Source organism: Pocillopora damicornis, chromosome 7 (assembly GCF_964200805.1).
Source record: "Pocillopora damicornis chromosome 7, jaPocDami1.2, whole genome shotgun sequence".
NCBI classification, from domain to species: domain Eukaryota; kingdom Metazoa; phylum Cnidaria; class Anthozoa; order Scleractinia; family Pocilloporidae; genus Pocillopora; species Pocillopora damicornis.
In genome coordinates, this window is record NC_142676.1 from 16,360,316 (window position 1) to 16,385,715 (window position 25,400).

The 25,400-nt window shown below is 38.1% G+C and overlaps 1 protein-coding gene and 1 pseudogene across 1 annotated transcript; one reads left to right on the forward strand and one right to left on the reverse strand.

Moving 5' to 3' along the window:
• Positions 1 to 9,070: 9,070 nt before the first annotated feature.
• LOC149042839 (uncharacterized) lies at positions 9,071 to 25,362 on the reverse strand. Its single transcript, XM_089212036.1, has 8 exons — positions 24,972 to 25,362; positions 17,325 to 17,392; positions 16,786 to 16,818; positions 16,589 to 16,621; positions 16,459 to 16,491; positions 16,156 to 16,287; positions 11,538 to 11,894; positions 9,071 to 9,975 (listed from the first exon to the last, which is right to left on the reverse strand). The coding sequence occupies exons 1-8, from the start codon at positions 25,249 to 25,251 to the stop codon at positions 9,805 to 9,807; spliced, it is 1,107 nt and encodes a 368-aa protein (XP_089068162.1). The 5' UTR covers positions 25,252 to 25,362; the 3' UTR covers positions 9,071 to 9,804.
• LOC149042840 (uncharacterized) lies at positions 22,679 to 23,491 on the forward strand (annotated as a pseudogene).
• Positions 25,363 to 25,400: the final 38 nt, after the last annotated feature.

Sequence of the window (25,400 nt, forward strand, 5' to 3'; positions counted from 1 at the left end):
GACACATTATTGCTTATGTTTACCCATGCGTAGCTATGAAAAAAGTTCTTTATAAGGGAATATGGCATATTCCCTGAATATGAATTCTTATGTAGCCACCAGGTCATTTCTGAAATTGAAATTAACAGAATTCTAAAAATTTGATAGTCTACCGAGGGGAGGCAATAGAGTTTAGTACTGACTTGAAAGCGAAGTGAACACATATTGCACCAGTCAGCTGCGTGTCATAGAATTCAGTTGAAAATTCGAATCATCAACTGAATTAATGCGTCCTTTACACTTGACAGGAAAATTGTTACACCTCAGCACGCTACTGTTGTGCGGCCTCACAAGCGGCAGCACAAAAAATGACCAACCCAACAAGGTTGTATTTTCTTCTGCTCTTTCACTCACTGCCTGCGGACCTTGGCTTAAATTGGCTGACTATTCTCAGGTAATTTGCCACTTACTGCAACTGCGTAAATTCGACAGTAATAAGGCATCAACGATTAGAGAAACAGCATAACTAATTTAGGACTGCTTAATTTGTTCGTCCTATGGCCGCTGTTTGAACACTCCATTATCTTTGACACATAGAATCATGTCAGGTGAAGAGTTTTTGAACCACGCACGGTGTTGGGAGAACACGAGAAAAGCGGAATAACTTAAACATAACACTGTAACATTAATTGTAGGAGGCGCAGCCAAGTGATTTACAAGCTTTTTGAGAACGTATTGGCACCGATAACTCGCGTTGAAATTGTAAAGAATACCGACCAGAAATAACGGATGCAAGATTATGATGAGGGCTTAAAGTGCTACTGAAGAATGCTGCAAGTTCTACGGAGAACAAGCAAACAGTGTGGCCAGAATTGGTCTAGCGATTGTGCCTGACAACCTGTACGGAAAGTCTCGTGAGTCCTCAAGCCAAAGAAGCAGTTTTAAAATTTTCTGGAGCTTGTTTAGAGAAATAAAGGGTCAGTTGTAGATTTTTCCCTATGATATATATTATAATATCTTAACATCAAATTCTTAAATAACATTATTAGATCGCATTATGACAAAAGTATCAAAATCGAAGGACAGCAATATCGAGCGATATTATGTATACACTGGTTCAAACGCCGTTCAGATATATATATATGTTATTTGCCGGCTGGGAGGTCCGTATGGTGAAAAACTATGACCGAGGTCTTGAAAATACTGCCCAAGGCCGTAGGCCGAGGGCAGCATTAAGAGAGATGCCTCAGCGAAACATTTTCATTTCCGAAACGATAAAGGTGATTTAAAAGGCTTCCAAACAAACTTTGAAACATTATTTTTACAAGTATCTGTCACAATCTGACACCTGTCAATTAGAGAGCGCGTAAGAAAAAAAAAATCGTAGGAACATTTGAAAACCAACAGAACTAGTTTGGCAAGGCCTGTCACGACAATGTTTTCTTAAAAATCAGTTAATGATCTAACGGAAAGTATTATTTACTCTCATCGACCATTCATTCATGTACGAAGATTTACCTCTGCTGAGGACAGCATTTTCAAGACCTCGGTCACAGTTTTTCACCATACGGACCTCCCAGCCGGCAAATAACATATATATATATATATATATATATATTTTTTTTTTTTTTTTTTTTTTTTCAACGCGGTACACTCTTCTCTTTTAACCAAATTTGTTTCTATTCCCTCAGCTTAAACTTAAAGAAATTAATTTGATCACTCTATGGTCAGAAAAGCCATGCTTATTTGATGTAACGTCCAGCGACTACAGTAATCGTCTCAAGACGGACTGCATTTCAATAAATCCGTGTCTTCGACCACAATTTTCTATTGTCCCACCTTTCAGAACGCTTCCTGGAGCGCCTTAGCGGTAAAATTATGGCGGCAGCCGACATTTTTTTCACTTTGCTGTCGCCATTTTGTTTGTCTACATTGGTTCACGCAATTTTTAAACGTCACCCGATGGAACCTGGGATCAAGGCTGAAGTCTACGGTGGCCCATAGAGGACATGCCACTTTTTTTTTTATCGTTATTTTTTTTTTAATCGCGCGATAAATGATAAATTATCGCGCGATGGCTGTTAAATTATTGCGCGATAAATTATCGCGTGATAAATGAAAAATTCGTGCGCGATAAATAAAAATTATCGCGTGATAATTTATCATTTATCGCGCAATAAATGGGAAACATGTTTAATAGGTCACTTAATCGGCTGTCACGCACGTTGTTTCCGTGGACGACAATGGTTACCACAGTTAAAGAAGGTATGTTTTGAGGTCAATAGTTCATTTTATTTACGTAAAGAGATTAATTACCAGTACTTTGCTATACTTCTACGACACATAGCTCTGTGAATCTGTACAGTAAACCTTGATTTTGCGAAATCTTACGAGACACTTTCAGGGATGACTTTCAGTGTCTGAGAACGAGAGTGGATTATCTAATCCGTCTCGTTTCGCTAATTACAGTAAACTCAGCAGCCGACAATTTTTTTCGCTTCGCTGTCGCCATTTTGTTTCTATTGACCTCAAAACATACCTCCTCAGCTGTGGCAGCCATTTTCGTCCACGGAAACAACGTATATGAAAGCCGATTACGTGACCTAACATGTTTCCCATTTATCGCGCGATAATTTTTCACTTATCACGCGATAATTTTTCATTTATTGCGCGATAATTTATCATTTATCACGCGATAATTTTCATTTATCCGTCAAACCTAAATAAATATTAAGTGGCCATGATTCCCAAGAAATGTGTAAGCCGTGTGAGTGTGACATCTGCATACTGGATGAAAAACATACAATCCTTTTTAATTTGATATTACTCCAGTATATTTTCTTTTTTTAAGAGATATTTTGGAATTCTCACATTGAAATTTGATGCAGCCAGGGATAAATTCTCGAAATCGGTTTCACGCAAGAAATTGATCACGATTAGATAATGCATCTATGTTATAACAGGAGCGTAACTGGGGGGGAGGGTTTTCTCTGGAATTCCTAGGCACCCGTGTCGTCCCACCTTCCCCCCTCCCTTTATAAGCGTCTTTCTTTTTTGCCTTACTAAGTGAAACACAGCGTGAAGGTGAATACGAAAATCTGGTGAGTACCCCCTGTTTGACACAGTGTGAGCCCCTTTTAGAAAAATCTAAGCTACCTGTCTGTACGGGAAAGACTGAATATAATTCTTTTCCGTATTGACTGACAGGTGAGAACGTTAATAAAAAGAGAACGGGCGCGAAAGTTAGTGGTGAAAAAGGAACCGAGTTTCTGATTTAATAAATCATGTACACCTTTGAATGGGTATGGATGACAGGAAAGTAGCTCAGCCTATTAAATTATAGATATTTCTGAATTGCCACCAAACATCGTGTAAAGTAAACACAATGTCACAAAATTGGGTATTTTCAATTGAGTGTGGAAAGTAACGCTACTTTGCGATCTTGGTCACGTGCGTTTTCTCACGCTTTGGGCAAATAACCTGATTTTTACTCCACCTCCTGATTATGCTCATTAATTTGATTTTGCTTTGAGTTTGGTTTTACAACACTCAACTGAAATACTCTCTAAATGAAAACCCAGTTCACTGGGCATATTTACCAAATAGCACTTCCGTTAAATCACTGAATTGTTCTTCGTCTCGTTTCTGATTCAATACTATATTATTTTCTTCACAAAAAATTCTGTTTATCAAACGGTTCCCTGTTTCTCCTCTTATAGCTGACACTCCCAGTAGTGCATGTGGCAAAACATCTGCGTTTCCCATGTTGCTGAACCAAATTCGCAATAACACTTATAGGTTCTCTTCCCACCTGAGGTGGGGCTTGAATAGTTAGCAACTTTTGCATCATTTGTATCACAGTTTACACCAATAAACGTCTTACCCTGCAGGAAAAAAATACACTTAATGATAATGTTAACAGTGATGATAATAATGAAAATGATACATGATGTCAAGATTTGGAAATGCGAAGACTTAAACCATGTATTTCCTTTTTGTGATTAGGTAAGCGTAAATGTTACACCATTCATGATGTAACTTGTACGCGGCCGACGACTAGAAAGAGACATCCATTGTGCACCATGTTATTATAAGCGTAGCCTTCAAATGTACGAACCCAACAAATGAAATACGAGTTCTTATTTCAATAATGGGGTCTAAATGTATACGCTGAGAATAAACAACGCATTACTAGGTTCCTATGCGGGCAGGTCGTTCGCACATCATCTTTTCAGTTTATTATTATTTTTTTAATTGGCCGAGAAACAGAGTCAGCAGTTTTTTTTTAAATTATGTATTTGCAAACCTTTTTTCGTTCCATGACGGGCTAAGGATATCATTATTTGCAGAATTATAAAACTTACCGTAGATATCCTAAAGGGTACGAAATTGTAAAGAACGCATTTTAATTTACATCTAGCGGTGAAATGAACCTGCCCAATAAGTTAGTGCTGAAGGCCGTCATAGGTTGTTCAATGTCTCCTTTTTTATATGCTAAAACATCAACTCGCCAGAAAGTGATGAGATATTAAGACTTAAAAGCGTCGAAATGAACTTGGGAGTTCAGTATACTTCGAATCTCAAAAGCGAGATGGCCTAAAGCTAGAAATTGAAAAGGAAGCTTGTTGCCTCTGAGAGACTCTTCGATATTTGGATTACTGTTTGTACCGGTAAATATCATTTTAAGCGTTAATATGTCCTAAAAATATCATTAAGTAGAAGTTGTTTTCATTTCAGAATCATACAGCTTTCAGCATTTTCAAATGAATGCTACGCGAATTTTCTGGCCGTGAAGTTCAGTAAACAACTATTTCACTGAAAAATCTGTCCACCGGTTCTCGTTCACGACAGACAGCTGCACGTTTTCGCTTCTAAACAGCAAGTTTAAGTGGTTCTACGGAAAGAGGCTTGACCTCTAGAATTTTCTTGGCCATTCTGTCTTCCTTTCTTTAAGATAGCGTCTATCATCTACTAACCCCGACAAATTTGCATATCGACTTAAAGCGTGTTCCGCATTTCTTATCGTAAACCGTTATTTCTGAGGAAAACGTTTGGAGTAAAAATACCAATTGCTTCCCTAATAATTGGGTAAACAAAACCAAAACGGGCTGATTTTTGCATGAAATGACGTTGATACCACTCTTATGGAAGCTGAAAATGTAATCAACAAAAACGTTTATGCCGCTAAAAGACGCTTATAGGATTTCTTTAAATCTATATATCTTTGAAATAACTTCCTTCATTGCGACATTTAACCTATCTACCTTTAAACTCGAGAAAAAAATCCCGGGAACCCCTCTACGTTCAGTTTAAAGATCAAAAGTAATAAAGCTTCCTAGAGTTCTTTTATGATTTTGAAGAACCAACAATAGATAAAGTTTGGGAACAAATTTTTAATAAAATAATTAATTCTTTTTTTCTGTACCCTATATAGAGCTGATACGTAACTTGCGTTTGGTTCTGTCACTCGCACTTCTTGTCTAGCGAACGAACCTGCTGTCATTCCAGAGCTGGATAAAGTCTTGAAAACACAGAAATTGGCCCCGGGCTCAGGTGATTCCTAGGTACCATTGCAACCGGACGGTCCACCAGAGCCCTGAACACCAGGTTCTCCAGATGGTCCCGCATGACCCTGAGTACCATTATGTCCAGGAAGCCCGGAAGGTCTGGTAGGTCCAATGTCACCATTAGTATCATTGTATCCTGGAGGTCTGAGAGGTCCGGGCTGGAATAAATATGTTTTGGACCCGACTCAGAACTTTTTTTTTTTGCACTTGTTTTTTGATTTTTATCATAAAATATATAACTTTACCCCCTAGAGTATTGAAAGATAAAAACCGCAAAAATGTCAACAAAACAGTCTTAACGTCTACAACTTAGATGGCTTTTATTGAATTGAACAAATCTGACCATTTGAGGTTTCGAAAAAATACAAAAGGAAAATTCGAGCTTGCCGAGCTTGTCTCCCCTGAAAGAGAAACACGACTAGAATATTCGAACAAGTCGTTTTCTGGCGGCTGAGCTATCCGAGTGTTTCTCCCCGCTTCTTGAGTTCACTCGAAGACCGGCTGATTTCTAAGGCTTGCATAACTGCGATGACTGGAGATCGCAATGATGAGCTGGCATGATTGCAGTCGCTCTGACACCGTCATGATTACTAAGAATTTTAACAGCTATGCCAATTTGGCAATATTTTTCATCGTTCTTGTTTTGTTCTGTTTTGTTTTTGAACACGGAACTTTACATGCTATACGAGTGCTAGCTGTGTTTGATTTTTATTACCATACCTAAGCTTGCAATCTAACTGAGCGTGGAAACCTTAAAAGCTGAGACTTTCCATTTCGTTTTCTCTTTGAGGATTTTGGTCTCTGCACGCGTTATAATTGCTTAAATGAAGGCATCTAGCATGTTTACAAACCTTTGTTTGGTTCTTCTGTTGCTACTTGCCGGCTCGCTTGTTCCGAAATTTCAATTTCAATTAACCAAAAAAGAAGCTGGAGAGAAGTCCGGGAAAAAGCTCGGACATAGTACAATTTGGCAGATGGCGTGGCAACTTTAGCTCAGCTCAATGCTCTGTACTCTCATACAAAAAAAAAAAATATTGCTCTTACCGAATTTTTTTTGTAGAGCCGAGAGGATCGTCTCCAACTCCTAAACCTTCTTTTCAACCTATGATTTATCTGGGAGAGTAAATAGTTTAACAATCATGCCACAATAAGAATAATAACTCAACGGACAGGGTTAGATTAACTCTTTAGATTGATTATATATCCGCATTTTATACCAATAAATGTAATGACTATTTGTTGAACATTTTGCTTCGCTTTCATCCCTTGCGTGTTTGAGATAGCAACTAGCGAGGTCATTGTTCATTATCACTTACATGAGATTTAAGAATCCAAAAGTAAAGTGGAGGTTGTATTATTTTTTTTCTTTTAATAATAATAATCGATGTGCTTTTACAATAATATGCTTGATGTGCCACACTTGCGAATCGGAATTGTGTTCGTGAGAGAGCAGACGAAGTTACTGTTTTGGAGGATAAAGAAATGTGTTATTCAACGCTCAACTGTCAGCTGTCACAATAAAGGTCAAATATTTCAAACTCTGTACGAAGTTCTTCAAGAAATTATTTTTTTTAACTTGGGGTGAAAACTTTACGCGAGTGTATTTGGTCGATAAATAGGGCTTTTACTTAAAAAAGAATATGGCTTTTATTGACCCAGTTTCGAAGAATCTAAATAATAACAACACTCAAATCATATCGAGACAGAAGTTCCTCTAATTCCCTCTTTGGACAGGGAAAGGTCAGGACTGAAGTGAATTATTTTTTTGCTTCATCGTGTCGTTAATCAATTCACTTTTTCAGTCACGTTTATGATTTGAATAAACAGGAAATAACAAATTTGACAGGAAGGAGCAGTGGTAGCCGTACCTGTAGAAACTTCGTCCCGTTTTGTCATGATTGCCACAGCTAAAACTAAAGTGGTAAGGGCTGTTAAGAGCGAAGCAAAAGCAGTGGCAGATGCGATAAAGAATAATTGGTGATGTTTCACTGTATCAGGATCTCTATACACCTGTGCTTTTACGTTTGGCTTTGCCTGAAGAGTGTCCTTTCTGAAAACTACATCTTCGTAGCTAGGTTTCGGCGTGATCTCCCTGTTTAGATTCCATTTCGAAATAAACGTTCTCCCGCCCGACCTCGATCTTAGTATCCATCATTGGGTGGTATGATTGTGCCGTTTGTAGATAAGATTAACTTTGGACAAGCTTAGGCAGGCCAAAGAGGCAATGAAATGCGATGTGATATGGCAATCACTGACGGCGCTCTTATGAGAAACAGTGAAGATTGACTGGTGCGTAAGCTGTCTTAAAATATAACAGTAAATTTTTGTTTCGAAGAAGGTTTATAGACATTACATTGAACAATTCAACTGACCTAAAATGATGATGTGAGTATTATTTAACAAAAAGGTTATCCTCTCCCGTTATAGATCTAGGCTGTCATAATGAACTCGCTTCTTTAGATTTCGTTTTAAATAAATGTTTTTGATCCGTGTATCAATGATCTGCAGACGTCATGTAGATGATTAAAAGCCGAGGGGCACATGATATTTCTGTTTTTCAGATGAGGTCAAAGGAGATTGTATGGCCCTGTAAACATTCATCTCCACTCTCGTTTTTCTAATGACGATCCACTTTTGTTAAGACAGCCTGACTCTATTTTCCTCTACCTAAGATGAAGCCGTAAAGCAAATGTACAAAGCTGGTGAAAGAACTGAATTTGCTCACAGTTCTCTCAGGAGTTATATTTGAGACCAATCAAAAACGTGAAATGTAAAGTTAAAGTTGCAAACAGTACTTATGTAAGGCCTACTCTAAATCATAAGCAGCCTTTAGTCATCTGTATTCGTTTCAAGTCCTAACACTAGCAGAATCTCCAAATAATCCAAAAGGCAAAAACAACAACAAATAACCAAAACATTCTGAGAAGGCAAAAGCAGTGCAGGTGTAGGAGGAGAGGGGAGGGGGGCGCATTCTGTCTCTCTTAGCGTTATAGACTGATCTGGCCATCCGTTAGGCGCATCGGAAAGGATATCAGAGAGGGCTCTTTGTTTTTTCAGAAAACCTTCTTCCATTTCTAACCCTCACCTACTCAATCACAACGAAACTCCTTATTGACTTCCAGGTTTTTTTTCCTTAGAAGTGATATTTTGGATTTCTTAAACTAAAATTTGACGCGGCCGGGCACAACTGCGCGAATTTTGTTCACGCAAGAATTTAAATCTTGCTTTGATGATGAATGTATGTTATTAGGCATGGATCAAGTCTGTATGAGCGAACAGTAAGTAAGTACGTAAGACAACGCTACCTTTTTATATTTTCCACATGATAAAAAACTTCATATCAGTTGATTACAATGTGAACAATCGTAGTAGGCTGAGTGAGTAAAACCAGGATTAATTCCTTAATCCTATGCCAATTGGAGCAGAAGTCGGTGGAGACATAGGAACCGCGTTGTACATATTTGAATGAGTATGGATCACTGATATTTCACAATAATAATTCGAAACCAGGTAATTTAACACACTGTCGGTAAATAGGGCGATTTTTAATTGACTGTCAAAAGTAATCGTAGATTGCTTTGGTTTTGTTCCACTTCGCTTTGTGATTGGTCCAGAAAGCTCACGCCATCCTCACAACCAATCACATAAAACTTAATCCAATCGCTTCTTGGTCAAACACGATTTTACACATTTTAAACATTGGTTTATTTTACTTTGCGATCTCATAGGATAATTATTTTGGTTTTAATTTTACCACACTTAGTTGAAATGCCCTCCAACAGAAAACGACGTAACGCTCACAACGACATAATTATGTTGCCGTCCTACAGAGCGATGGACTAAGTCTTTAATTAGCTGTCAATAATGGCTGCCATATGTTTAAATCATACATTATTCGGAACCTGCCAGAACTTTGCAAGTTCAAGAATATTTATGACTCGACGACATAGTTTAAAATGATGCCGTCAAGAAATAAACCAGTTTAACTTCGATTGATTTGTTGGTTTTCTTTATCTGGCCGCTGGTTTGACATCCGCTTGATACAAAGTATCATGTCAAAGGAATATTTTTAGGTTTTCAGCAGTGTATATGGCAAGAAAGCTTTGTTTCTTCTGTAAAAATATTTGCTACAAATAAAAATGTAATATAGCGCTTACGCTAGACAACTAAATAGTTTTTTCGTCTCACTTTTGATTCAATATTCTATAAACATCTTTAAAACGACTCCTGTTAAACAAATGGCTTAACGTTTTCCTCTTTATAACTGACACTCCCAGTAGTGGATATAGCAAAACATCTTTGGTTCTCCAGTTATTAGGGTACCCTCACAAGAGCACTTGAAGGTTCTCTTTCCACCTGAGCTGGTGCTTGATAATTTAGCAACTTTTGCATCATTTGTATCACAGCTTACACCAATAAACGTCTTACCCTGAAAGAGAAAAAAGACCTTTAATGATTATGATAACAATAATGACAATAAAAAATGGTGTCAAGAGTTCGAAATGCGAAAACCTAAACCAATTTTTTCCTTTTCGAGATTAGGCAAGAGTACATGTTATATCATTCATGATGTAAGATGCACACGGCCAACAACCATAATCTGAGACATGCTTTGTGAAAAAGTGTTATCACAGGCCTGATATTATCATAAATGCATCCTTCAAATCTAGGAACCTAACAAAGAAACACGCGTTTTTTTAAATACCGGCGTCTAAATGTATAAGTTGGGATAAAACAACACATTACCAGGTTCCCAAGCGGGCAGGTCGTTCGCGCATCATAGTTTATTTTATTTTTTTAATTGGTCGAGACACAGAGTCAGAAGCTTTTTTGAAAATAAATATATTTGAAAACCTTTCGTCGTGCCCTGATGGGCTAAGGAGATCATTACTTGTAGAATTATAAAACTGACCGTAGATATCCTGAATGGTACGAAATTGTAAAGAACGCACTTTAATTGACATCTGGCGGTAAAATGAACCTGCCCAATAAGTTCGTGCTGAAGTTCGTAATGGGTTGTTCAATGTCTTCTTTCATATATGCTAAAAACATGAACTCGCCAAAAACTGATGGAGATTTAAGACTCAAAAGCGTCGAAATGAACTTGGGAGTTGAGTATACTTCGAATCTCAAAAGCGAGACGGACTAAAGGTGGAAAAAATAAAGGAAGGTTGTTGCCTTTAAGTCAGGCTTTTCGATATTTGGACACTCTTTGTACCTATGAATATTACTCCAAGTGTTAATATGACCAAAAATATTTTTAGATAAAAGCTGTTTTTATTTCAGAATTATACAACTTTCAGAATTTGCAGATGAATGCTACTCGAATTTTCTGGCCGTGAAGTTGAGTAAACAACTAGTTAATTGATGAAACTATTCACCGGGTTTGGCTGACGACAGAAAGTTGCTCGTCTCCGCTTCTAAACAGCAAATTTAATAGTTCTTTGGAAAACGGCCTGATCTTTAGGTTTTTTCCGGCCATTTCGCCATCCTTTCTCTTTTATAGCGTTTAGCATCTGATAATCCAAAAAACTTTGCATATTATGCGTATTGGGCATTTTAATCGTAAATCGTTATTTCAGAGGAAAACTTTTGAAGTAAAAATACCAGTTGTTTCACTAAAAATTGGGAAAAAATACCAAAACAGGCGGATTTTTGCATGAAAACGACGTTGATACCACTCTTATGGAAGCGGGGAATGTAATCATCAAACGTTTTTGCCGCGTAAATGTGCTGATAGGTTTTCTTCAAATTTACATATTTCTTGGGATAACTTCGTTCATTGCAACATTTTAACCTATCAACCTTTAAACTTGAGAAAAAATCCAGGCAACCACTCTACGTTAAATTTAGAGATCAAAACTGTCAAAGCTTCCTAAAGTTCACTTATGATATCGAAGAACCAATACGAGATAACTTTTGGGAACAAATTGCTAATAAATCGCTCAATTCTTTTTTCTGTACCCAATAAAAAGCTGATCTGTAACTTACGTTTGGTTCTTTAACTTGAACTGCTTGTGTAACGAAAGAGGCTGCTGTCATTCCAGAACTGGATAAAGTCTTGAAAGCGCAGGAACTGGGCCCAGGTCCAGGGGGTCCTTGGGTTCCATTGTACCCGGATGGTCCACGAGGGCCCTGAACACCAGGCTCTCCAGATGGTCCGGTGGGGCCCTGAGTACCATTAAAACCTGGAGGTCCGGGAGGTCCTGCAGGTCCGGCAGGTCCAATGCCACCCTTAGTACCATTGTATCCTGGAGGTCCGGCAGGTCCGACAGATCCAGTGTCCCCATTAGTACCGTTGACTCCAGGTGGTCCTATGATGCCCGTGCTGCCAGTAGTATTTTTCGCCTACTCAATGAAAAAACAACAACGTTATTCATAGTAACCATAGCAATAAAGCCACAATGAAACTGAAGAAAATTGACATTTACCGCAGTAACAATGACAATGACGTGACAGTGATAGAGAAAGTGACGATGACGGTGAAAGTGAAAGCAAAAGTGAAAGTGAAAGTGATGATGAAAGTGAGTGACAGTGGCAGTGGCAGTGGCAGTTACGGTGACAGTGACAGTGACTGTGACAGTGACAGTGACAGTGGCAGTGACAGTGACGGTGATAGTGGCAGTGGCGGTGGCATTGTCGGTGAAGTGACAGTAACAGTGACAATGAAAGTGCAGTAATAGTGACAGTGACTGACAGTGACAGTGAAAGTGACAATAAAAGTGACAGTAACGGTGACAGTAAAAGTTAAATAGCAGTGACAGTGACAGTGGCAGTTCCAAGACTGACAGTGAAGGTGAAAGAGACAGTGAAAGTGAAAGAGACAGTGAAAGTGAAAATGATGGTGACAGTGAATGACAGTGGCAGTGGCAGTGACAGTGACAGTGGCAGTTACAAGACAGTGACAGTGGCAGTTACAAGACAGTGACAGTGGCGGTGACAGTGGCGGTGACAGTGACGGTGACAATGACAGTGACTGTGAGAGTGACAGTGATAGTGACATTGACAGTGAAAATGAAAGTGACAGTGACAGTGACAGTGAAAGTGTAATAATAGTGAAAGTGACAGTGACCATAGATGTGACAGTGACGGTGACAGTAACAGTGACAGTGAAAGTACATTAGCAGTTACAGTAGATTAGCAGTGACAGTGACAGTGGCAGTGGCAGTGGCATCGATAGTAAAAGTGAATGTAACAGTAACTTTTACAGTGAAAGTGCGGTAATAGTGAAAGTGACAATGACAGTGAAAGTGACAATAAAAGTGAAAGTGATAATGTTGGTGACAGTGACAGTGAAATAATAGTGAAAGTGACAGTGACAGCAACAGTGACAGTGAAATTGATAGTGACAGTGATAGTGAAAGTGACAGGGACAGTGACAGTGACGGTAAATGTGACAGCGGCAGTGGCAGTGGTAGTGGCAGTAGCAGGGAAAGTGACAGTGACAGTGAAAGTGAAAGTGACAGTGAAAGTGGCAATAGCAATGATATTGACTGTAACAATGACAGTAACAGTGAAAGTGAAAGTGGCAGTGGCAGTGGTAGTGAAAGTGAAAGTGCAAGCAACGGTGATGGGGACATGGACAAGGACAGTGACAGGAACAGTGGCAGTGGCATCGATAGTGAAAGTGAAAGTGAAAGTGACAGTAACGGTGACAGTGAAAGTGCGGTAATAATGAAAGTGACAGTGACAGCGAAAGTGAAAATAAAAGAGACAGTAACAGTGAAAGTGCAATAGCAGTGAAAGTGACAGCGACAGTGAAAGTATCAGTGAAATCTACGGTGAAAATGATTGTGCGTCAGTGACAGCAACAGTGACAATGAAATTGATAGTGACAGTGATAGTGAAAGTAACAGGGACAGTGACAGTGACAACGAATGTGACAGCGGCAGTGGTAGTGGTAGTGGTAGTAGCAGTGACAGTGACAGTGACAGTGAAAGTGGCAGTGGCAGTGGCAGTGGCAGTGGCAGTGGCACTGTCAAAACGGGAGGTTCATTGATGAAAAGTTCCATTGATGTAAAACAACGCTGAATTAAGTTGGTTGTAAAAAAGGAACCTAATCAAGCTAAAATACTCATGGTGAGAACCACGGATATTTTTTTTAAAGTGCCTATGACATGATGATGTTTTTGCATTTTCTGGTTAACAACTTTGTTTAAAATTCGAAATAACCAACCAGCTCTCCTGGACTATTTTTTTGTGCATTGAAAGGACGATTTGTTGGCCGGAGCGCCAAATGATGTTAGCTTAAAGAACAATACAAATATACCGGGTATTTCTATACACTCCTTTCCAAAGGAAGTAGTTGTATAGCAAACATGGACACGTTTCGACATCTTCGAGATCGAGGAGATTTTACTCTTCAGTGTCATCGGCCTTTTGCTCCGTACCGAAGACTGATGTTACGAACACATACCATTAATCAAACCCGGGGGGGAGATATAAGCCAATCAATTCTGCTAAAATAATGCTGATCAAAGGGCCTGTTCCCACACCTGACTGTTCAACACCCTTTTCGGCTGACATTTTGCAAGCGTACAATGGTGAGCTCCTTATTGTTTTTCACGCGCTTGAGAGGTACTCATATTCCTTGTATTTCCACATGATTAACTTTGCACTTCTCTTATCGTATGAAAATCCTATCAATTGTGGTGTCCATCGTATTTTGATAGAGAAATACGTCATTTCTAATAAGTTTCGAGCCCTTCGCTGAGCTGGCCGATATTCTGTTGTGTGTACAATGCAAAACTTCTAGTGGATACTGGCATAAACACAAGCTTAAAGGGGCCGTGTATTCTCCTAGCCTAGGTTAGGAGAATCCATCCCACGAGCCATCAATTCCCCCTGCCCTCAAGAAACTAAAAGTAGCAACAATAGTAATGTCACAGAGATAAGAGCACTGCAACGAGATAAATAAATAAACGTATTTTATCGAGTTAGATGATAGCGAATCAAAGCGCTGTGTGAAAGTCCGTGCGTACGAAATATTTATTCACAATACTGATTTCAGTTGTTTGCCATTCATCGAAACGAGTCACTTGACAATGCTGCACTTAAACTAAGAAGTTTTTCTCTATTAAAATCTCTATCTGCTATTAACTTGAATCAGATGACTATAAACTCACTCGTTTTCCGTTTGACCGGCTCGACGACGATAGCCTCTGCTTTTGCAATCTCTGAGGAAAGGAGCAACTTGCAGTGAAACTGCCCGATGACCTCTCGGCGAAAAATCATTGTGCCTCGTGATACAGCTGATTCTTTTGTCTAAGTTAGCTTTTGATTTCCAAAGGGAAATACCCTACAGCAACGAAACACTAGAGCACTGACCTATGGCAACCTTCGCCGCGCTCAGTGCGAAGGAATAAAATGTTATGGCAACAGAAACGAACACAGCTACCCATTCTTGACAGATATCGTCATGGAAACATGCAAGTGCAAGCATTCAGTGACGGGATTTTTTTTGTTCTACTCTTGACTTAAAGCGAGAGACCGTCTTTAACAGTCTTCGTCGAAATCTTCGTTTGATGCAAGCAGTTCTCCTTCGTAGGGCTCAACCGTGCTGGCAACTTCCATTTCCTCTTTACTAATTAAGTACGATGTATAACAACTCGCCATAAAGCTTACCTAAGGTAAGTAAACATTGCTATCGGACATTATTTTAAGAGTATTTCAACACTAACTGATACAAAATTACATGGGATGTGAGAGATTTGTGACTGTCAGCTGAGAATTTTCACAGTTTGCTACGTCATCACCCGCTAATTCGTTACCAGTCCACGGGACACTTTTAATACAAAATATGAGCACTTTAGGGCCCGAAAAAACTATGTTTAGGTTTTTTAAATTTCCTTTTAACGGAATTGGTTTGTACACGTAATAAGCTAAATATTCACGCAAAAAATATTCCATGTTCTAGGAACTTTAACCATATAAAGGTAGAAATAATCTGTCAGTTGCCTTATCACAAGGCTTGCGAAGAAGAAAGAACGAGTCCATAAACGGGCGTGAAAAAAGTGATTAATGAAAGTTTACGCTCATTATAAAGTGCATATAGTTATACAAGTATTTGCTATAGGGAATGACCACGTTAACAGTAGAAATGTTACATGGAAGTATCAAGTGCTCGTCTAAGTCGGTAAAAACGGTCCGTGTTGAGGAACTTTTTGAACAATAAGCTAAGTTGAAGCTAATCTCGATTGTGACATTTTCAAGCTTGACATGAAATACAAAAAAAACTATCCCTTGCGTTCCACAGACATTAAATGTATATAAACAGGTCACTTTCAAAACAACCTCAGAATTTGCTGGGGTAGCATTGTTCAATGCAGACTCTTGCAAACTGTGAGGAGTTGTACGTTTGACAATCTTCGAAAATCCCCTTTTACTCACGATAGAAAACAGTCTCTATTTTTGCGTAGGTTTAGAGGCATATGTGTACCACGTACTTTGTGATGACCATTAAGTTACTTAACTTTAATCGGAGGAAATGATATCGTGAAGCCTAGGGCAGTGACTTGGCATTGCTCCTTATTTCAGATCAAGTCTCTGATTGGTTGATTCGAAATTCGGTTCGAAAAGGCATATAAAAATACAGTTGCGGAAGAAGTACCTTTTGATCCAGTTCCATAATTCTTTGTTGAAAATGCAGAAACCTCTTATTTACGCTTGTATTTAGACCAATCAAAACTTGGGTAGCATCCTGTATTGTGAGACGGATATCCTGTAGCTCTGTATTTTTGCCCTAAAAGGTAAAACGGGCCAAGTTATCGTGTTAGAGAATTAGTGGGCCCATTAAATTTGTTGAATTAAGTAGAGTAGTCCTCGTTTTGTTTTTGAAAAAAATGATGATAGGAATCGTAACAGTGAGAGATTCAGAAAAACATAAATTCTTAATATTGGTATTGAAACTTACCTTGTTTTTCATGTTTTCCATATCTTTTTTCATCTGCCATAAAGTAAGACACTCGTGTTGAACTTAATGAACTCATTGTAATCTTTTTCTTAATATAGATGGAATTGGAAATGGATGAATTTAAACTTGCCTTTATCTCCAGCCCTTTCAACTCTGCTGAGACCTAACATAAGGAGGAAAAGAAAAGAAAAGAAAAGAAACCTCTCAACATCATATCATTTTGAATGAATGGTTCATTTACGATCATTATCATTATCGTTATTATTAACAATAGGATAATGATTAAGTTTATTAAGGGAAGTGGGGGTGAATAAATTGTAAACTTACGTTTCTCTTCAGTTCCTTTACATCCCCTGAAACCTATATCAACAAAAAATGTAAATCAATATTCCTGATCGAATTTCTTTTTTGAAGAATGCTTTCTTGGCATTAGTTATTCATAATGAACTAATTATGATGATGGCTATATGGGTGTGCAATTTGCAATATAAGGTTAGCAACTACTATGCTTCCAAAATTGGTTAAAAAAATTAGGAGAACACTAATAATGTCTGTGATAATGACATCTAGGCCTATATTAATGTTTATCAGCCTGATTAGAAATAAAATTTACATCACCCTATTGAAAAAGTTAAAGCAAAAGTGCCGCGTTATTACCACAAAAACGATGCCTCCAGCCTGCACTCCAGGGAAGTATTAAAGGTCAATTTAAAATCTCTATTTCTATACTATATTAACTAATACTCAGGGAGTTAAAAGTCCTCTTAAGGCCTTTAGTCTTATGTATATACATGTGCCTGTGTATTTCACATCAGTGCACTTTTGCTTTTAACTGATCACTACTAATGATTAAGGATCACTCCTACCGAGTAATCTCTTAACGCGGAGAGGTTCCTTTTCAACTCTTGCACATTCTTTTGAAGTTCTGACGTTTCTAGAAAAAAGGAAACAATAAGAAAAACATAGCAAACGTACACAAAAAATAACGAAGGATTTAAAATGAAAAGATGAACAAACGGATAAATAGATAAAAGATAAATCACTGAACACATGTTGAAGCTTCATACATTGATAAGTAAATGTTGACACCGTTCGCCAAACATCTCTCTTATACAAAAAGGGAGAAATAAAACCAAGATATTTTTAACTATTGCATTCAATCACTATCTAGAGAACTATTTGTTCAACTTTCAAAAATTTGGTAAGCAAAAGGCCATCTTCCTGCCAGTTATATATGTAAACGATCTTTCCAAGCTAGTGCGTCATTCGCAAGGAAGAAGGTACATTGTATGCCTATAATAACAGCACTGCATTTACGAGAAACAATGTCGAAATTCAGAAGTAAAATAACATTTCGATCTTCACCTAGAAAAGAGTCGATTATGACTTGCAGCCTTTTTTTAGGTTACTTCGAATTTGGCAAGAGTTTGTTTGTAAAGTTGAATTGTTCGTTAGTTGACTTGTCTAGCAGATTGGAGGAGACACAGCCAGTACAGTGGCTGAAACATCGTTAATGTCCGTGGAAATGCAACAAAAGGATACTTCCCAAATCACTATTTCTGAAGAATTCCAACGACAATGAAATCGGGATGAAAACTTAACTTTCGAACCGAACGGCAGGTGAAATGTTGTGTTGGTGTCTCTGCCCCCCCCCCCCCCCCCACGTCTCTGCCATACAACCTGAATAGAAAAACTGACCACAGCTATCGCACCAAATTTACTAAAGTGGTGAGCAGCACTCTTCGAACAGTTGTTGTAAAATGTCTTTATTCTCCGACGCGTTTTAACGATTTAACACCTCTATTTATAAGCCATAGTTAGAGGCTATACGGGGGCCAATGACCATAAAGGCTTTGCCGGACCTACCAATAGGAAGAGGTGAAGTTGCTAAAAATTTGAAAATTTATTGGGGCAAGATTAAGGTGGGAGAATTCATTTGGAGACCACGGTTTTGGTTTTCTTTTTTCGTCACGCACGTCACGCAGCAAGTTTCAAAACGTAAATATAATTCTTCTTGGTGCATTTCCCGATACCATCGATGCCTTTTCCGATGCCTTCACTGTTTATTGCAACAGTAAAAGATGTATGTGCCATCAACACTTTTGAAAAATTGCTTAACATTTTATTTAGCGTAATATAACGTTGATATTTCGGGCTTTACAACACTATTGTTTTCCGCAACTATAACTGATATGTCTCTATATGAAGAATTAAAGTTGTTTCCTAGCTGACCACTCGTATTTCGATCTTTTCTTCTTCCGCCAGTCGTCGCCCGCGATGTAGTAACTCCCGCCAAAAGGGGGAGTTATCATCCCCAGGCGTTCCTCGCGTAAACCGCGGAAACTGGGGATGAGAGTCCAACAACTTGTGTTATCATGTGCTCGCTCTTCGTAAACATAATTAACAGAATGCCGTTGTTTGTGAGGACCGCCTAGCAAAGATTCCTGTCTTGTACGCTCATCTCACGTACAAAATGACGTCGAGCATTTTCGGAATGTGCCAGTCTACGAAGCCTATTGCTTGAAAGCGAGCCAAATGTGCAAAGTTCATACTAGTTCTCACGAGATAACAAATGAGCCATATGTGGTTCAAACTACGAAATTACAGGCAAAACCGTGACAGCCGATTTTACAACAAATTATGATGCTGAGACGTACACCTTACTTGCTGAAAAAATCAAGAATGCTCGTGAACACAACTTCGAAGGTGGCACTAACAACAGCGAATTTGATAAGGATACTGACAGAAGCAACTTGGATAGTAAGGTTAAATATCTACGCTTAGCTCTTCCGTTAAATATCCAGTTTCTATTATTGATTTTTATTGGGTTCAATACTTGTAAAGTACGATTTGGTATTTCGTATATAAGCACTATTATTATTGTAACAAGCGGTCGTGAATGTTGGTTTGCTCTTCGCATGGAGTTGTATGTGCTTAGTAGAAGACGTGATGAATACTCTTAATGATTGTGATCTACTAGAAAAAAGTTCTCAATATGACTAATGTACATGACCATAATGATTTTGGTGTCAATAAAAGTATAACAATTCAGATCTCGTCGTGCAAAGTATGGATATTATAATTGTAATCGTGTTTCGTGTAAGTCTCGTGTGAACGTGATCGTGATCGTGAACCAAGCAGAGTACCAGTGAAGATGTTCAAACTTCTCTCTCAGAAAAATATGAAAATTACAGAGCTTTGTACGGAGCCTTTTAAAATAAAAACGTACTAAAGTCATCGAAAGTCCGTGATCTTATTAAAAATTAGCAACACGAAAGAAAAGTGCACATAAAACAAGAGTCAGGTTTGTACAAAAAATTAGGAAACCAATTTTTAGAACAAGAAACGTTGACTCTTCAAAGAGATATGTGTACAGTTCAAGAAGAGATAGACAGGGAAAGAAATATCTCAAATACTTAAGGTTATTTTTGGTGATTACAAGGGTGTAATCCAGAGGCAATTGTACAAAGAACAAGCTCTATAATTATATAAAAAAAAACCTTGGTCCCGGTTGCACCAAGTGGATTCCAGTAAAATAAGAAAAGCACCATATAGTCAAGGGGATGTTGTTGTATTTGGACAAAATGCAGGGCAACAATGTGTTGCAATGAGTTTATGGCATTAACATACCACAATATGAAAGGAATAGATAATCCTGTTGACTTGAAACAAATAATGCATATTGGAAATCAACTATATAGTAGTTTGTCACAATTATCTAGTAGACAATCCTTTTCACTGCCAACAGATTTACCATCAATGCTTACACTACTAGAGGAAGATTACCAGCTAAAATACAGGGAAAGTTACACTGGTAATGTCTATGGTGAGCCTACCATTGAGGGATATCAATACTTTATAGGCCTAAAAAGAGCTTTTGAGTCATTGATATCAGAACTATTTAGGTCATTTATTTCAACAGTTGGGTGTACTGCTGTAATTATTAGTTACTGTGCTGATAATGGCCATTTACAGTGTTTGACTAACATGCTAGAGATGTTTATGGTAAAAGTCACGCTCGAGGGACATGTGTTCTATTAGATATATTATCTACAGACAACTTAGTGCATTACTTTCAAAGTTTGTGTGGAGCAACTGAGCTGTGTGAACTAGAAGGTTTACAAATTACAAAATATGACATGACAATAAGCAACATTATAAGAGAGGTATTAAAGAGATCATCAGGTCAACACAAGTGTTACAAAGACCACTGTTTTGCAGTAGTTCTTTATTCAATATGTTACTTGATCATTTCACCTTGTAGTTATTGGTACTCAAATACCTTAGATGCAATCATTAGAAATAGATCTCAGCTTAACAATTCAATGCACAGTAAGCACTGTTTAACATCTGTTACCCAGCCTGACAGTGTTATAATTTTTGGCAATAACATAAATTTGCACATTAGTGAAGTAAGTCATGGAGAATTAAGTAATTTAACTGAAAGCAGAATATCCTCAGAGACCTTGATTTTGAGGAACTACACTGGGAAAACAGGCTTTTTAATGTGGAGTTCAAGTCAAAGTATAACTTGTATTAAACAACAAAATAAAAAAGTAAAGCAATTGTTTTCTCTTCTGACCTTTGAAGACAGTCGTTCACCTGCAACCAAACAGACAAAACATGTTCGTGGTGTGAATAATCTAGTAGAGAAAATTAATAAAATATTATTCAAAATAAACAGGAATGTCAGACTATGGAATATGATTTATAATTTGTTTGCTGTCCATATAAAATTATTGAAATTGAAAGGAAACACATCACGAGAAAACACAGAAAAAAACATGTATAACAGCATGGAACCTGTTGCCAAAAAAGGTTTCTGGAAGACATTTAAAGAAAATATTCAACTAAGGATGCTAGAAAGAAGAAAGAATTACTTTCCCAATGCAATGAGAGATTAATGAAAGCCAGATCAGTTGAATTGTGTATTAACCAGTTTAAGAGGAAAATAAGAGAAGGCCCTTATTTTATACTTTTTATGAAATCAGTTATAACATGCATAAACAAGAAGTACCCTCGCCAAACATATTTCAATATTCAACACTCATTTGGATGAAATACCCACAAAACTGTCCTCACTAGAAATACTTGAACAAACACTTATAGCTCAACCAATAGTATTTGAGAAGATTCTGGTCATGCCTCAAGAACAACACAGAAAAATTAAAGGTGCCATAAGCAATGTATCTATAGAACGTGATCAGACATGTAATCAACTCCCTTGTCCACCTAACAGATCTGATATGCTAATGCTAAAGCTTAAAAAAAAGTTCAAACTTTGAGGAAATGTTTATTTTCAAGGAGTACGGCCAGAGTTAATACAGCAAGTTCCCAACTGGCTCAAAGTATATAATCCATTGTACAAAGATATACTAGTTGATATTCACAATATTGATAGCAACCTTACAGCTTTGCAAAATGATGCTGACGATAATGATACACATCAACAAGCTACATTAAACAACGGAACAACAGACAGTGATCCTGTATTAGAGTATGATGCAAGATACTAATGAGGAAGAAAATGATGACCCCTTAAACGAATATAGAGCCCCAGTATGCGAGACATGCTTAGAGTCAATTACACCAAACTATCCAGTGGTGAATGCTTAAGTAAAACGCTTGATACGAAGCCCGAGTGAACGTTCGTCGAGTGTCTAGTTGAGTTAAATGAGTCCGCTGCAAGCAAAAACAAAAAGCGCCCAAGAAAACATGACAGTGTAGCAACTTGGTGCCTAGCTCGAAATATCGACAATAAAATGGAGTGCTTCACCCCCAAATTTTGGATGAGATTCTGACAAAATTCTTTGCTGAAGTCCGGAAAAAATATGGGAAAGAGTACGAACCAGATTCACTTCGTATTATGCAGTCATTACTCCACAGGTATCTCCGCCGAAGAAAAATTATTTGGCATCTATCATCAGCGGGCGAGTTCCATAAGTCTCAAGAGACTCTTACTTCCAAGGCAAAATGTCTGAGATAAGGCAAAGGAAAATGGCCCAACAGAGCTCAGCCGTACGCTCAAGTAGACGAAGAATGATTTTGAAGTGAAGGAAAATTAGGAAGTCACAATGGTGTTGCCATTACAAGCGTCAGCTTTAAAAATCTGGCAGAGCACTTGGGTTCCGAGGTCAACAAGACCATAACAAGGCGTACTTTGTAGATATTTCCATTTTGCAAATGCAGATGGTAGCAGAGTAGTTCAGTTTGAAAAAAAAAAACAAATAAAACCAGGCAAGGCGGATTGAGAAACAAAACCCGAAGTTCTCCTCACCAAGTGAGGTCTACTGACGGTGATGAATGGGATCTCGTACGACTTTTCGAAGAGTGGCCTGCACGTCGACGCCGACCAATAAAAAATTCCGGCCCTTTATACCTTGCAATTATTTCTGAGCCCTCCACAAGTGTTGGTAGGCCAAATCTAGAATGGATGAACATCGAATTGGCCAAATAATGAAATCAGTTGCAAGTTGTTTACCAGAGGCGCGTGCCAAGAAAATAACCTAAAAATAACATTCCACAAGAAAAACGGTCGTTGCGAAATTAGAAGAAGCGGGCCAACCACTTCATAAAATTATCCAAGTTACTGGACATGCCAGAGAGTCTTCGCTAGATGATTATGACAAAACAACGGAGAGCGAACCAAGGCAATTGGCTCGTATAGCAATTGGGTATGCCGCAACATCGACTTTATCAGTGATAGTTCAAAGGTCGATCGCCGGAAATTATTTCTTCCTCTTGTCAAGCCCCAGAAGATGTAAACATGAAGGAAAACATTCCAGCTTATCCGTATGGGTCAAGTAATATGCCTCCTTTCTTCACACCATAACAGTCTGTCACAATAGCGACAAAAACTCTTCAACAGGCTCCTTGTCGAGTGTTCAACCGGTGTGTGTTCGACTCAAACAATAACGTACCTTCTGGAGATCCCTCGCGAAGCAAAAGACGAAGGAAAAGGCTCGTAATCATCGACTTGCACTCAGATTAGTCGATTGATATAATTACAAGAGATTCTTTAAAAAAAAGTTGTAATGCTTTCTTTTGTTTCTAGAGATAGCTGCGGTAGATGTTTGTCGGCTATTTTTTCGAAACTTACCACGGCGCGATTTTTAAATTCTGTGAATTTTTCGTTCCTTGGCTTACGCCCGGTTGATTATTTAATAGATTGACACTTGAACGGTGGAATGACTGGTTGTTGATAAGTAATCGTTTTGCTTGAGTGGTTTTAGACTTTTTTTTTTCTTTATTTTTATCTCTGTTTTGAAAGTCGTTTTTAAACGTTGCATTTCGCTTTTGTCGAAGATTTTAATGATCATGTTTTGGATAATCATTATTAAAAGCCCTTTCTCATATAAATACATTTGTTTTTTTGCTTTTTTCCCTAAATTGTAATGGTCATAACTAATTGGCAACAGGACTTAGAGTCGTCCAATTCTGTCAGTATTGATACGAGTGATTGACAATCAATCTTATGATCACACACCGAATTGAACTCCACTCGTTCCTATTACCATTTTTAATTATCTACATGGAACTTTGAATTTTCTTGGTATGTATGTTAATCAAAATTTCAATTTAAAATTTTATAAGGGGGGGGGGGAGGGGGTTGATTTTTGTGTTAATAAGTGAATTCACGGGTTTAATTCCAAAAGCCCTATTGAAAACATGAACATTTATGCTTTTCACTATTGAAATTTTTTATAACCTCATCTTTTGCAGATATTATTACACATATGGTTTACTTTTCGTGCCCCAACTAACAATTTTAGATATTGGAAAGAGATGAAAAATGGTCAAAGTTCTCAATTCAACGACTCAGAGCATTTGCGTCACTTACAGTGTCTTCGGCCTTTGCATACTTCATGATACTAACTTGGTGTTAAGTGGCTCACATCATCAAGATACTCTTTCGAAGAACGCACTTTATATGTCAAAGATAGATTATTCACTATTTAAATACGATATTTTCCCTCTTTTCCTAAGCAATCGTGACAATATCCTGCATGTCAATGAATGGCCGTTTTTATGCTAGAGACGTTAAAGTTGTCTAAGACGTTAAAGTCGTCTCGAGACGACTTTAACGTCTTAGACAACTTTAACGTCTCTAGCATAAAAACGGCCATTCAATTGGGGAGCTCAGTTGTTATTACTTAGCCTTATCTAAATATCAAATAATGCAGACACAATAGAAATGCCCTTGTTGTTCATAATTACGGATAAGTATTATGATGGACGGATTTCCCCTTCTATAAATAATTTTCTTAGAAATCCAATACTAATCATATGTGCGGGGAAAGCTCTGGTAATAACAGCAATACTCAAATCATATCGAGCCGGAAGTTCCTCTAATTTCCTCATTGGACAGGAAATAGTCAGGACCGAAGTGAATAATTTTTTGCTTCGTCCTGTCGTTTAATTAGTGCACCTTTTCAATTACTTTTAGGATTTGAATGGATCAAGACCTACGAGTGTTTAATACTTACAACAGGGAGAAGTAATGGTAGCCGTACCTGTGGAAACTTCGCTCCGTGCCGTAATGATTGCCACAGCTAAAACCAAAGTGGCAAGGGCTGTTAAGAGCGAAGCAACAGCAATGGCGGATACGATTAAGAATAATGGGTGACATTTCGCTGTATCATAATCTTTATACAGCTGTGTTTCCACCTTCGGCTTTGCCTGAGGAGTGTCCTTTCTGTAAACTGAATCGTCACACCTTTCGGCGTGATCTTCCTGTTTAGATTCCATTTCGAAAGAAATGTTCTCCCGCCCCACCTCGGTCTTAGTATCCATTATTGGTTGGTATGATTATGCCTTTTGTGGAGCAGATAAACTTTAGACGCTTCTGGAGGCGAACAAGCTTAGGCAGGCCAAAAAAATGCTGAAATGTGATGCGATCATATGATCATTACTGTCTGATGATAGAGCGAAGAATGACTGAT

Bases quoted from the DNA above. Each gene is read 5' to 3' on its own strand.
- LOC149042839 (XM_089212036.1), bottom strand. From the start codon at position 25,251: ATGGATACTAAGACCGAGGTGGGGCGGGAGAACATTTCTTTCGAAATG. The intron at 16,492-16,588 runs GCAAGTTTAAAT...ACTTTATGGCAG, and splicing joins TGAAAGGGCTGGAGATAAAG to ATGAAAAAAGATATGGAAAA. The intron at 9,976-11,537 runs GTAAGTTACAGA...TTTCTCTTTCAG, and splicing joins TTCAAGTTAAAGAACCAAAC to GGTAAGACGTTTATTGGTGT.